General features: G+C 51.4%; 2 protein-coding genes across 3 annotated transcripts in view; one reads left to right on the top strand and one right to left on the bottom strand.

The window, feature by feature from the left end:
- The window catches only part of PRPS2 (phosphoribosyl pyrophosphate synthetase 2), a 27,553-nt gene extending 16,863 nt beyond the window's left edge, over positions 1-10,690 (bottom strand). Inside the window, exons 1-2 of one of the 2 annotated variants that reach the window (XM_085006167.1) lie at positions 10,440-10,690; positions 4,184-4,367 (exon numbers count right to left, since the gene is read on the bottom strand). In XM_085006167.1, the coding sequence (XP_084862293.1) occupies positions 4,184-4,367; positions 10,440-10,561 (306 nt within the window). In that variant the 5' untranslated portion in view covers positions 10,562-10,690. 2 annotated transcript variants of the gene reach the window in all.
- Positions 10,560-14,263, top strand: LOC110257839 (uncharacterized). The gene is made up of 4 exons (XM_085008483.1): positions 10,560-10,640; positions 10,702-11,133; positions 12,061-12,313; positions 14,104-14,263. The coding sequence occupies exons 1-3, from the start codon at positions 10,560-10,562 to the stop codon at positions 12,283-12,285; spliced, it is 738 nt and encodes a 245-aa protein (XP_084864609.1). The 3' UTR covers positions 12,286-12,313; positions 14,104-14,263.

Raw genomic sequence — 14,263 nt, 5'->3', positions numbered from 1 at the left:
GACAGTTCTTCAATAAATATCAATAACAGAATCTCTCTACACACCGAGCTGCCAAGGCTTAGTCACCAACCTCACTGACTGTGAGAATTATTCAGTCTAATAAAAATCCCAGGATAATTAAAAGAACAAATCGATCACAGGAACCTGACTCATCAATTTGGGGGCTCTTCCTCTAACTTGATAACCTGCCAGAAGATTCCTCCGTTCTCATCTCTCCATGGCACCAAGCATTTTTTACTTCTGGGAGCCAAGACACAGGCATACTTTCTAAGTTCATACTTTGCAATCTCCTCCTTGGTTTTTGTACCATGTTTCATAACTTGGCGCCACACCCAAGGGCGTCTTGCAGGAAAAATGATGCACCGGTGAAGTGACATTACAGACAATAATAAAGAGAAAAATGCGTATGGCATTTCAACAAAGGCAGTCAAGGTACAGCAATGGAAAACAAAACATTCGACTCCCCTAATGAAAAGTAGATCAAGGAGTTCCCGTCGTGCCTCAGTGGTAAGGAACCCAACTAGGACTCATGAGGATGTGGGTTCAATCCCTGGCCTCATTCAACGGGTTAAGGATCCCACATTGCCGTGAGCTGTGGTGTAGGTCGCAGACAAGGCTCGGATCCCATGTGGCTGTGGTGCAGGCCGGCAGCCGCAGCTCCGATTCAACCTCTATAGCCTGGGAACCTCTAGATGCCGCAGGTGCGGCCCTAAAAAGCAAAAAAAAAAAAAAAAAAAGCAGATCAAGGTCAAAGGCCACACATTTTGTGAACCAGCCCAATCAGCACAAAGACTTTCATATAGTCCAGAACTTATTCAATGTATAAGATGCTGTCTTGCTCAAAGTGGAAATGTGACAAGCTTTAAAAACTGACAAGATGGGAGAGTTCCCTAGTGGTCTGGTAGTTAGGATTCAGTGTGTTGAATGCTGCAGCCCAGGTTCAATCCCTGATCTGGGAACTCAGATGGCACTTTAAGCTGCAGCATGCCACAGCCAAAAGAAACAAAGAAACTTGGAGTTCCCATCATGGCACAGCGGAAATGAATCCAACTAGGAACCATGAGGTTGCGGGTTCGCTCCCTGGCCTTGCTCCGTGGGTGAAGGATCCGGCGTTGCCGTGAGCTGGGGTGTAGGTTGCAGACGCGGCTGGGATCCCGCGTGGCTGTGGCTCTGGCGTAGGCCGGCGGCTACAGCTCCGACTGGACCCCCAGCCTGGGAACCTCCATATGTCGCGGGTGCGGCCCGAAAAAGCAAAAAACCAAAGAAAGAAAGAAACTGGTGCTCAACATGGCCCCTCAAGGAAATCCCATCTAGATGTTCAATGACGGGAACATGGGTCAAGAGACAGCCGAACAATGCAGTCCCAGAGAACAACAGTGAAGCCTGCTAGGGTGTCAAAAGCTTTGGAGGGCTCTTGTCATCAGCACAGCAATAGGGGGCGCTGTTGGCAAGTAGAGGCCAGAGGCCAGGGGCAGTGTCACATCCCCTGTGGAGGCAGGACACCAGCCACCCAGCCAGTGCTAGTTTCTCTATACCATAAAGACTTCATGATGAATGCACATAAGAAACATGGTTTGAAAACACCATCTTTTTTTTTGGCTTTTTAGGGCTGCACCTGTGGCACATGCAGCTTCCCAGGCTAGGTAGGGGTCGAATCGGAGCTACAGCTGCCGGCCTACACCACAGCCACACTGGATCTGAGCCGCATCTGTGACCTACACCACAGCTCACAGCAATGCCAGATCCTTAACCCACTGAGCGAGGCCAGGGATCGAACCTGTATCCTCATGGATCCTAGTCCAGTTTGTTAACCACTGAGCCATGAAGGGAAGTCCGAAGAGATCATCTTGGAGTAAGAGGTGACTGCCCATCAGACACCGGTGCAACAACAACAAAAATGCTGGTGTCTCAGTATGTGTATCAGTTAAAAAGCAGGTTAGGGTGACAAACTGTTACACAGTGGACAAGGGCTATGTAATAGTAAAAGGAGCAACTTACCAAAGCAGAAGCAATGTATCAAATATCTTCGTGCCAAATGCAAAAGCTACTAGAAGTGAAAGGACAATCTGATGCCAAATTACAGAATACGGAATGTGCTAAACCTCCTGTTATGCGAAAGAGAAATAGTAGCAGAATATTAGCTCCTTGATGACAGGGACAAGGATGAAGATGCTAAACAATCTCATGGGAACACTCAGGAGGAAGAGCTAAGACAACAGACCACGCTGAGGGGACAAAAAGGAAATGTCTATTTAGCAGCTAAAAATGCACATAAAACTTGCAAGTCAAGTTGAGAATAAAAGCAGCTCCACAGGAGTTCCCACTGTGGCACACTGGGCTAAGAATCCGGCATTGCTGCAGCTGTGGCGTAAGCTGCAGCTGCAGCTGGGATTCAATCACGGGCCCAGCAATGTCCCTGTGCCGCGGGCATGGGAGCAAAAGAGCAGCTCCATGAATGCCAGGTGGAAAGTCAAATGCTTCACAGCAGCAGATGGCAGTCAAGGTTTGGGCGGCCTACAAGCTAAAGCCAAGTCACCAAGTGACAGACAGACAGACAGACAGACTGAACACTTCATGGCACGTGGCACTTATCTAAAATTCACATGTCCATGTCCACAAACAACTGTTTTCATGACACACAGCCACGTCTGTTCATTGACGTACTGTCTTGGAATCACAACTGGAGTTTGGCAGTCACCACAGAGATTGGACGGCCCTCGAGACACAGTCTGCTGACTCCCTTCTAATATATATGGAGATCATGTTGCAAGGGCAGGATGGCGTTCTGGAGATCAAATTTGTAGTGAGAAACGAAGCTGTGTTCACCATGGGCTCTGGAAACTACATGTGAACACGTGCGCACTGAAATTTAGGGGGACCTTGCTATAGGAATTCAAATTTATAAAGGGACTTTTTTTTTTTCCCCCATTTAGGAGGGGATCTTACGTGCTGTTGAGAAAGTTGGGTTGTTACAGAACAAGAATTATGGAGATGGAGGTGTACTGGGGAAAATCTCTCTCATCACCAGTCACCCCGTCACTGGGCGGCAGTGTCTAGTCAACTGCAAGGATTCACCTGGAACTGAACGAACACCTATTCCTACAATACAAGGTGGACAACAGCTTAAGAGTTGACCCCTGTAGAGGGGTGGGTGGTGGTCCCCAAACCCGTGTCCACCCAGAACCTCAGGCCGTGACCTCATTGGGAAATCGGGTCTTGGCAGAGGTAAGGTGAGATCAAGACGAGATCTTTCTGGATGAGGGGCCGGGGGGAGGGGGGGGGCTACACCCCAAGGCTATCCTTTAATCAAAGACGGAAGGACACAGAGAGACACAGGAAGGCGGCTACCAGAAGCCAAGGAATGGCAGGAGGTACCAGGAACAGGAGGAGCCAAAGAAGGCTCCCCGCTGAGTCGTCAGAGGACGTGGGCCTGCTGGCACCTTGACCCCTGAGGTCTGGCCTCCAGGACAGGGAGAGAGTACACTTGTGTACACCTGAGTACACCTAAGCCTCCCCATGGGTGGTCGTTTGTTAATGGCAACACTGGCAAAGCAATACAATCCCCCTGAAAGCTCCCCTCCGACTCCAACCTCGCTGACTTCTTTTGGAGGCAGAGACCATGTCTGCAATTTCTTCTTGCAACTCCCAGAGCCTCCTACAGGGCTCGTGTTAGAAAAAGAGTAACTCAACAATATGAACTTCACTCTTCTTGGGAGGTGAGAAAGAGATAATGGTATAAATGACACTTTGGATCTTGAGATGAGGTGCAAGATGAGATGCCAGTGTGGCCCAGTTCCTCATGGTAACATTTTTCGAAACTACAGAAGGGGATCACAACCAGGATCCTGACACTCAGAGAATCCAGTGATCTGCTTCCGACTCACTGGGGGGGGGGGTGTCTAGTTCTATCCACCACCACAAAGATACACAGCAATTTCACAAGGACTAGAGAAATGGTGTTTTCACACCTGCAAAATACCCTCTTATCTGTTTCTCTCTCTACAAGTATCAGCATGATGACTGGTCCAAAGACAAACCTTTGCTAAAGCCAAGGGGAGAAAGCCTAGTTACTTGATCGCACAATAGAAAGCACTTTCCAGGGACCCAGAAGTACCAAGACGGGAAAAGAAACACAGCCAGGGAGTCCGAGCGGGTTCCTCCACCAGGACCCCCAGCCCCATACCTTGTCCTTTTTGTCTTGCCGGGCGTAGGGGAAGCATGGGATCACGGCGGTCACCCTGGAGGAGGAGGCGATCTTGCAGGCGTTGATCATGATGAGCAGCTCCATCAGGTTGTCGTTGATTTCGCCGCAGCCACTCTGGATGATGTACACATCCTCCCCCCTCACGCTTTCGCCAATCTCCACGCTAGGGAAAGGAAGACGCCGCCCGTCACCAGGCAAGTGTGGCTGGGCCCACCCCAGGGGGCTGGCGACTGGCCGGGGCTCAGCCCGCCCGGCTCCCGGCGGCCAGGCCTGCCCACACTGAAAGGAGACGGGGCCAGATCAGCCAAGGGAAAGGGCGCTCGGGCGAGGTCTGGGGCCACCAGGAGCAAGCTTCTGAGACTCCTTCCTCTTCAACCCTGGGGAGTCACGGACGACGGGGGAATGGCCACCAGCCGTGAGCTGTGACAACACACGCGTGACCACACAAGACGGGTGTGACGACGCGTGTCGACTGGAGAAGCTCCCGTGAGACCCGGTGCCCGGGGTTTTATTGGGGGCCAGGCACGTGGGCACCCTCTGCCTGTGGATCACCCAAATTCCAGACTCACAGGGACTCAGCGTGAACCACGTGGGTCGCACAGGCTAGCAGTGAGCCACTCATACAGGTTAAGGGCGCGAAGCCTGGCAAAAGTGAGGTTCCCAGAGGCCAGCAGAGCCTTTGCCACTGTGCAAAGGGTCTTTTTCATGTATGAGGGGACCTCATATGCTCTTTAAAATTCGTCTCAGACTCATGTTGCAACAGAAGAAAGGGTGGGGGGAAAACTGTAATTGCAATGTATACATGTAAGGATAACCTGACCCCCTTGCTGTACAGTGGGGAGAAAAAAAAAAAAAGAATTCGTCTCAGGCCTATCACATTAACTCTCTTTGGAGAAATATTATATTTCAGGGTTTGTTTTTTAACCTCTTTTCATGTTACATATGCACATTGCTTAAAAAGACTCAGGAGTTCCCATCGTGGCTCAGTGGTTAATGAACCTGCCTAGCATCCGTGAGGATGCGGGTTCGATCCCTGGCCTTGCTCCGTGGGTGAAGGATCCGGTGTTGCCGTGAGCTGTGGTGTAGGTCACAGATACAGCTCAAATCCCGAGTTGCTGTGGCTGTGGCGCACGCCAGCGGTTTCAGCTCCAGTTCGACCCTAGCCTGGGAACCTCCATATGCCTCAGGTGCAGCCCTAAAAGACCCCCCCGCAAAAAATTCAAACCATTCTGTAACACTTATAACAAATAAACAGCCCAGAGACAGCCAATTTCAACTTCTTCTTTTTTTTTTTGGCCGCAGCAAGCAACAGCTTGATGTAGGATCCATTCCCAGACCAGGGCTTGAACCCGGGCCGCAGGGGTGAAAGTGCAGAGTCTTAACCACTAGACTGTCAGGGAATTCCCTGTTTCAACTCTGGCTGTGGTTTTGAGATACTATCTTCAGAGCCCCTGGCTGATGCTTGGACTAATTCATCTGGACTTGACATCGTGGGCATCGTGCGCTGACTTCTTACCACCAAGGACAGGGATTTATCGCCACCCTCTCCCAGGCTCCTCCCCATCCCAGCCATCACCCCCTCCCTGTGGGGCCTTCCCATCTCATCTCGTCATCCTCCCAGCACAGACCAGCATTTCGAAGCAAAGGAGCGCTACCTGTTAACTGGGTCAATGCTGCTCAGAACTGAGCCAGAGAGTAAACCGAAAGCCAAGTTTATACGTTCCTTTTATGCATGACTTTTTTTTTGGCGGGGGGGTGGTTGTTTGCCCTGAAGAAAAGCATCCTATCCTTTCCTCTGCTAAGTTTTCTAGGTACAAATGGCAGCCTCAACACGTAAGCCCGAGACATCAACGCCAGGGGCCTCGAGGGCCACGTCCATCCCATTGCCCTTGGCCCCTCTCTCCTGAGCTGGCCGACCTGGGTTCTCCGTCTCTCTGGGCACAGCTGCCCCCTAGGGATTCCGTCCCCACCTCCCTTGCCCTGGATTTCCCACGTTCTGTACCGTTTCTTGGTGTACTTCCTTGTTCTGTGGATGAGCATCCTCTAGGAGCTTCTCAAGAAAGTGCAAATCGGAGCTAAAGTCTTCAAAAACTGCCTATCAGCAAATTTCCGGATTTCGGGCATAGCATTCTGAGTGTTCAACATGAGAGTGAGGCGGTCCAATGCTAGCAGACACGTACGATTCCTGGTGCCCCTGCTCCTGCCATCGGGAACCCTCACCCGAGGGTATCATCTTACTAAAATCTCTTGAGCCAGTTATTTCCAGAGAAAATGTAATTACAAATGCCATCTGGAATGCCACACAGTAATCTATCTGAAGCAACTAAAGCTTCTACCCGACTTCAAGTAAAATAATTATGAGACCAAAACGCCATTTCTTTTTTCTTTTTTCTTTTTTTTTTTTGGCCGCACCTGTGGCGCAGAAGTTCCCAGGCCAGGGACTGAACCCACGGCACAGCAGTGACAACGCTGGATCTTTAACCTGCTTAAGCCACCAGCTAACTCTTCCACCCCCCAAAAAACAAAAAACCAACAACAGGAGTTGCAGGTGCTGCTCGGTGGGTTAAGAACCCAACAAAGTGTCCGTGACGATGCAGGTTTGATCCCTGGCCTCGCTCAGTGGGTTAAGGATCCAGTGTTGCCGTGAGCTGTGGTGGAGGTCGCAGATGCGGCTCAGATCCCATGTTGCTGAGGCTGTGGCCGGCAGCTGCAGCTCCAATTCGACCCCTAGCCTGGGAAGCTCCATATGCCGCAGGTGCAGCCCTGAAAAGACAAACAACAAAATGCCATTTTTCAAGCTGATGGGATCTGAAAATGAGCTTTGGCCAGAGCCGGTCACGCCGTCCAGGTGCTCTGCCATAGATGCAAGAGTACGAGGCCAACCTCAGGATGCGAGCGAGACAGAATTCTCTGCAGCCCCTCCGAGCTTGGGTACCAAGCAGCTAAATAAACCTAAGTCCTGGGTGAACATCCCTTCCGCCGTGCGGAGAAGTCGACCTGGAAACCACGCTCCGAGACAGCTCAGCCCATGAGCCGAGGATGGCGTGGCAGGCAGGGCAACGGGCTCCCAAAGACCGTCCCTGTCCCACCCCTCAGAACCTGTGTGTTCATTTACAAGGCAAAGGGGAAGCAGAGGGGCAGAGGCAATGAGGGCTACTAGTCAGCTGACCTTAACACAGGGAGGTTACCCTGGATTATTCTCGTGGGCCCGAAGGCATCACGAGGGTCCTTAAAAAAGGAAGAGGCAGTGAGAAGAGGTCAGAGAAGGAGATGCGAGCACGGAAGCAGGGTCAGAGCCAGGCGTCCCTCAAGCCTCCAGAAGGAACAGAGTGTTCCACTTCGGTCCTCCAGAACTTAGGATGCGGCAGCAACGGGGCTGCCCCGGGCCCACAAAGCCCAAGAGCCTCGCTACCTGGCCCCTTACAGAAAAGGTTCACCAGCTTCTGGTCTGCCGACCGTCTCTCCCCAAACTTCAACTTCTCTGGCCTAGTCTTTCTCAGCAACCTCAATCCCCCTGCCGAGCAGTCCAGAAATCACCATGGCAACTTTTTTCCCAAGCTATTCCTGCTTCTACTCTTCAGGATGGTCACGACTGATCTTTATTTGAGGTCTTTTAAAAACCGTGGCCAGAAGGCAGCATCCACCGGCTGGGCAGATGGAGGCTCTTTACTGTTCCCGAGAGAAGGCGGCTGATGGGTTTATCTGTGTCAACAAGGAATGGGTGCGGTAATTAAAAGCCAGCCGCAGACAAGCACGTTTCACATCAAGAGGTGTGATCTGTGGTCCGAGCCCCTGGGTCTGGGAAGACTACGTGCTTGACAACACAAGGGCACAGAAGGGACCAGGCCCTCTGGGGCTCAGGCCTTAAGAGCCTAGTGGCTCCCCTTTGTTGTGTTTTAGAATCCTTTGCATTTGGCCCTCAGCTTCCATGCTCCAATCAGGAAGCTCCAGCACCCTACGGATAGGTACTGAGGTTCCTGACCACGCGCCCAGGCAAAAGCTAATGCCAACTTACTGGCCATGTGAGTGAACCATTTCAGAAGTGGATCATCTGGCCCCAGTGAAGCGTCCCTGACGCCACCACATGGGAGGGAACGAAGCCTTCCTTGCTGAGTCCGGCCCAGATGGCCAGCCTGCGAGTTCAATCAACAATTACTGTTTTAAGCCATGAGGTTCTGGGGTGATGTGTTACACAACGGAGAGCCAGAACTTTGGGTCTTAAAATCCAGAGAGCAGACTCTGCAGGCAGGTGAAGTGACCAGTAGAAGGGGTCACAGCAGCCTTTCAGACACCCTCATCACTGCTGTCCTAGGATGTCGCTGTGGGATTTCACGGGTCTATGGTAAAGCTGGGACGACATCCTCCTGCAGAGCTGACAGGATTTAGAGATGAGAAGGTGAAATCATGGAGACTGTGTGTCCAATCAGACAGTGTCTTATAAATGAGGAATGGGGCCAGTGAGCACCAGCAGACAGCAGACCAGATTTCTGGTCCTGGCTGAGGGATCGAGTCAGGAAGGGGCCCCTGGACAGAAATTGCATCAATGCTCTCAGCCTTTTGCCCGTCTGCGTCTCATCTCTAGGACCACCTTGGTAAAAACTGGATCCCTAGCACCGTACCTGACACAGGAAGGCCTGTTTGTAAAAATCAACCTCTGGACCTAGACAGTTCGTGGAAAAGAGAACAGTCAGGAAATTAACCTTTTAAAAGTCTAGATCGTAAAAACATCAAACATATGTAAAAGCATAGAAGGTAACTCCGTAAGCAATGCCCGGACTTCATGCTGAGTGGTTTCTGAAATCTCTTGATTTCCAATTATCAAGAGGCTGTTCTAAAACAGGCAAAAGCAAGTAATTTCTCCTTGACTTACAGGCCACCACCCATTATCACACTCTTCTGAAAGCTCCTGCAACGTGCATGGGACTGGCAAAATGCTGCCGCATTCAAACCTAGATCGACGATCCTTCTCCAGAGCCCTAGGCATCCTCCAAGACCTCTGGATGCCAAGCGGCATTCTTTAGCTGAATGACTCCTGCATTAGTACCATCAGACACCCATTCGCAAATGTTTCTTCACTTCCATTACCGTCAGGGCAGCATACCAGGCATTTTCCACCTGGAAGAAGGGCTTCCCATATCCCCGAGAGCTGACTCAACAGCCAACTCCAGCTTCTGGACATGGAGTAACATCTCTCCTCCGTATCTAAGCCATCTTGGCCTAATTCAAGATCATTCAATTGTCTCCCCTGTTTCCTCCGAGAAGTTTCTAGTTTTAGGTTTTTCATTTAGGCCCGTGATCCATTTTCAAGTTCATCTTTGAAATGGTGGGAAGTACGGATGCAGTTGTTTTTATTTTTGTTTGGGGGATGGTTTGTTTGGGGGGGGGGTGTCTGTGTTTGGTTTTATTTGGCAGCTGCAACAACTGTGCCAGCACCACTTGTTGAAAAGGCTGGCTGAACTGGATCTTTGCCAAAGATATCTGAGGGGGCCACCGGCCTGACCTCACTGAACAGAACAGACTACTTCTTGTGGACCTGAGACAGAGGCAGCAGTTACCCTCAAGCCATCATGGCCTTGCTGCCGGACACAGCAGAGACCCAGGACGACGACGAAGCTGAAAAAAGTCCATCAACTCTGAGGCAGAAAAGTTAACAGCACAGGGGATCCCAGCACGTGCGCCCGCGAGTTCCCAGGCTCTAAACACTATGCAGGACCACAACCTGGATAACTCAGACACCAGCACCCTGGACGCCCAACTCTGTCACCTGTGAGCTTTTAAAACGCCCCCAGACTCGGATCAGAATCTCTGGGGCATGGCAGGGAAGCGGCATTTTCAACCGTCCGCGGCGAATCCAGCGCGCTGCTGGGGCCGGGGACGTGGGCGGGACGCTCCCGACAGAGCCCGCCCGGGGCTTAGGATCTGCCCAGCAGGAACCCGGACCCCGGGTCGAGCACGCCCAGGGGCGTCCCTCCCCGCGTGCCCCGCACCGACGCGGTTCCCGCCGGCTGCACCCACCTCTTCCCGACACCCTGTGACCGCCCCGAGGTCGCTCTTCCGGGCTGGGGCCGCCCTCCTCGGCTTCTCCCGGACGCCGCGGCGGTGGCGCGGAGGCCGCATAGTGGCCGTCCCGCCCCGGAAGGGGAGCGGGCGGCCGCGGAGGGGGTCCCGGGCGGGCGCCGGCCCCGGCCCGGCCCCGCAACCGCAAGCCCAGCGCCCTCCCCGGCTCGGCCCCCACCTGGTCTCCTGGTTGCTGAACTTCTTGGTGACCACCTTGCCCAGCTCCAGGCCGAGCCGGTCGGCCACGCGCTGGGACAGGTCCTGGTGCGAGCTGCCGCTGAAGAGCACGATGTTGGGCATGGTTGCGCGCGGGGCTACAAGCGGCGCGGGGCGGCACAGGCGGCAGAAGCACGGGAGGCCCCGACGAGAGCGGGAAAGCGCGAGTGGAGGACACCAGCAGGAGCGGAGCTAAGAGGAGCTGGAGGGGGCGGAGCGGGCAGGAGGAGGAGCCGGAGAGACGGGGCTGGAGGAGGAGGAGGAGCCCGAGGAACCGCAAGGCGCAGCCGCAAGTCTCGGAGGAGGAGCTGGAGGGAGGCGGAGCTGCGGGAGGAGGGGCGAGAAGAAAAGGAACGCGCAGTCGCGGAATCCGGAGGCGGAGCTGGAGGGCCCCGGACGGAGGAAGGAGGGGCTGCGGGGTGGGAAGAACGCGAAAGCGCAGCCGCGGGCTCCGGAGGAGGAGCTGGAGGGGGCAGAGCTGCGGGAGGAGGGGCGAGAAGAAAAGGAACGCGCAGCCGCGGAACCCGGAGGCGGAGCTGGAGGGCCCCGGACGGAGGAAGGAGGGGCTACGGGGTGGGAAGAACGGAAAAGCGCAGTTGCGGGGCTCGGAGGAGGAGCCGAGGGCGGAGGAGCGGGAAAGCACAGCCGCGGTTCCGGTAGGAGGAGCTGGAGGGGACCGAGCTGAGGGAGGAGGGGCTTGAGGAGGAGGTGGGGTGGGAAAGGGCAGCGGCGGAACCCGGAGGTGGAGCTGCCGGAGGAGGAGCTGAAGGGAGAGGGGCGGGGGAGGAGGAGCTGGAGCGGGAAGGGAGGAGGCGGGGCGGGAGGAGAAGCCGGCGGAGCGGGAGAGGGAGGGGGAGCAGGCTTGGAGAAAGTTCCTGCGAGTGCTGCCAGGCGGGGGATGCTAACACCAAGGCGATAGGATGAGAAACCCTGGGTGGCCTGGCTCCAAGGGAGAGCTGCGGGACCCTAATCTTGACTTTTCTGTCCTGCTTCGCGGGGGCGAGTCAATGAACCGGATTAACTGGGCACAGAGGGAGGGTGCGGAAAGTGGCGATGGAGGCGCCTTGCAGCCAGGAGCGACCCCCAACCTGGAATAACCCAAAACCCGTTGCAGATCACTGGTGCCCAACTGCAGGGGGTCTGCAAACGCATGCTGCCTGTTTGTACCAGAGCGCTAAACATTGTTTTACTCTTGAACATGTGTGTATCGATGATAATGACGACAATACCTTTGGACTCCAATTAGAAATATTATCCCTTTCAAAAAGGAACACCTTTCTCTCATTAGTGGGTGTGTACTGCAAAAAAAAAAGAAAAAAAAACCCACTCAATTACTATTCTAGTTTGGATTCCATCAATAAAACATTGTGAAAGTTTGTTTTCTCTCTTGTTACATATCTACTTACATGATATCCTCGCCGGTTTTCCTCTTGGCCCACAAATCCTGAATTATTTACCTAGGTTCCTTGAAAAAGCCGCAATGCCAGGGGCCATCTAAGCCCCGATCACAGGTGGAAGGGGCAAGATTGCTCTTGATGGTGAGTTGGATTGAACCAAGGCCCTTCCAGATTCCTTATTTTTAGGTGAATGCGGCAACCCTCCAGCCAGATCGCAGCAACTCAGAGGACTCAGGTGGCCCCCAGCAGCAGCAGCAGCCCTCAACCTCTTTGGAGGCGCCACTTTTCCCTCCCTCCCTGCAGACAGGAGCCAAAAGGTTTTCTCAAGAGGCAAATACAGGCATAGGAGAAGGCGATGTGTTACATGGTGATGGAGGACGCGCAGTGTTAATGATGCTGGTCACAGTTTAACATTCCTCAATGAAAACGCATTAAACAGGTAAGATAAATGTCTGGGTTTTTACCTGACATTGCTGAAAATTGCCTCTCCATCAAGAAGACAAGGCCACTTGCAGGTTGTAGGCTGCTCTAATTTGACTTCATACTATTGGGCATTGGGGGGTTGTTGGGATAATTCAAATCATTGGAATTTTTCATCCAGGTCTATGTACTTTGCAAAATAAACTACCTAGTCCATCAAGTGTTTCTATTAAACTCCTACACCCGCCTGCTTACCAAAATATTGCCCCAAACACTAATTCTGGCAGCTCTTCTGCCCTCTTTTCATTCCACCTGGAGATGTGTAGGTGCTCTATTTTTTTTTTTTTGAAAGAGAAAACCCTACTTGCAATGACTTATTCTCTGTGTATTTTATGGATAATTACCATAGCAATGAGATTTATACTCATACTCAACCATATGTCTAAAATTTTTATTGAATGAGTCTGCCAATGTAATTATTTTAAAGTCTCCTAATAAAATTTACTACCAACGATATTACTATAATTTTTATGTACTCAAAATTTGTCTCGTAGGCAAAATATATACACGACGTTCTTCTCAAAGGGAAAGCGGCTTCTTGTTAGCATGGTGAGGCTGCAGTTCTTTGATAACAAAACAGATGTACTCTGTTAAGCAGTAGAAGCTAAAGCCCCTGTCCTCTGAGTCTGTTAATGGCTGGGCGTTTGGAAGCGATGATTGAATTTTCACAAACCATGACTTCAATACTACCAGGAAGAAGTAATATCTGGGTTGGGACAGCTAATAAAATGGTTGTTGGCTCAATGCTTTGATGATGCTTAAATGCTGAGTGTAAACAAGGGGGGACTGTGCCACTGGGATGGATGACAATCATCTAAAATCATCATGAGTAGCAGTCTGTCCAGAAAGCTGTCACTGGTAAATACACAGGCTCAAATAAAGAGCTAGAGATGATTTTTATTTAACGATGAACACTTTCTCTCTGAAGCCCTTTTATTCGTGATACTTGGGCAGAGGAGTCACTCTTCGTTGTGGGCCCTGTCCTGTTCGTTGTAGGATGTTTAGCAGCATCCCTGGTCTGTCTACCAGCAGCACCTCCTCATCAATTGTGACAACCAGAAATATCTCCAGACATTGCTAAATGTCCCCCAAGGACTGAAATCACCCCAGCAAACAAACCACTGTCCCTTTCTTCCTCCACGTTAGCCTTTCCTTGGAGCTGCTTGGGTTTCCTCACAGCTTGGCTACTGGGTTTCAAGAAGATAAGCCTCAAAGAGCAAGAGCATATCAATATGTTCAGTAACCTCTGCTATTGTCGTGTTTGCCAGTATCCCATTGGCCAAAGCAAGTCACCTGGCCAAGACCAATGTCAAAGTGGTGTGGGTCAACATAAGGACATGAACACTAGGTCTACCAGCCCCCCAGTCCACCAACCGTCCACCCTAGGGCACTAGCTTCTTAGAATGTGGAGTTGAGAGAGAATCTGGGAAAAAGAAACACACGTTCAAAGACTCAGGACTAAGAGGATAAAAAGAACATATTAGTATAATTGGCTACATATGATCTCAGGCCAGATATATTGTAAAATGTTATTTTAAGATAAAATGTTAGTGGGGAAAATTAAAATCATAAGATAGTTCCATTGTTAACTTCCATCCTCACTGACTCATGGATAGGACTGAAATGGGAAAACTGATTTGAGTTCGTGACCAGTTTCACTTCTTGTATTCCGCATCATTTAGCCAAGTTCTTTGTATATTTAGAGAGCTCTAAATATTCATTGAATGAATTTATCTGCAACTCTCCTAGGGCTGAGCAATGGAAGAAATGGCCCCTAAGAGAATGCCAAGACACCCCGATGCATCCATTCTACCGTGTATGTTTCACTGGGAGTATGACAAATAATTTACAACTGATTATAAAATGCTAATGTTTATAAATTATTCTAAAATATAAGTTAAAATGGATA

The sequence above is a fragment of the Sus scrofa genome, chromosome X (genome assembly GCF_054392235.1).
Source record: "Sus scrofa isolate SSC_HxYL_T2T_F1_AM1 chromosome X, Sscrofa_HxYL_maternal_Yorkshire_Landrace_v2.0, whole genome shotgun sequence".
NCBI classification, from domain to species: Eukaryota; Metazoa; Chordata; class Mammalia; order Artiodactyla; family Suidae; genus Sus; species Sus scrofa.
The sequence above is the reverse complement of the archived record's forward strand: the minus strand, read 5'-3'. Positions and strand labels throughout refer to the sequence as shown.

What these genes read in the sequence shown, in the direction of transcription:
- LOC110257839 (XM_085008483.1), top strand. Translation starts at nt 10,560, where the DNA reads ATGGTTGCGCGCGGGGCTACAAGCGGCGCGGGGCGGCACAGGCGGCAG. An exon ending in CCCGACGAGAGCGGGAAAGC is followed by an intron (nt 10,641 to 10,701) that starts GCGAGTGGAGGA and finishes CGGAGCGGGCAG; the next exon opens with GAGGAGGAGCCGGAGAGACG. An exon ending in AAAGCACAGCCGCGGTTCCG is followed by an intron (nt 11,134 to 12,060) that starts GTAGGAGGAGCT and finishes CCTTATTTTTAG; the next exon opens with GTGAATGCGGCAACCCTCCA.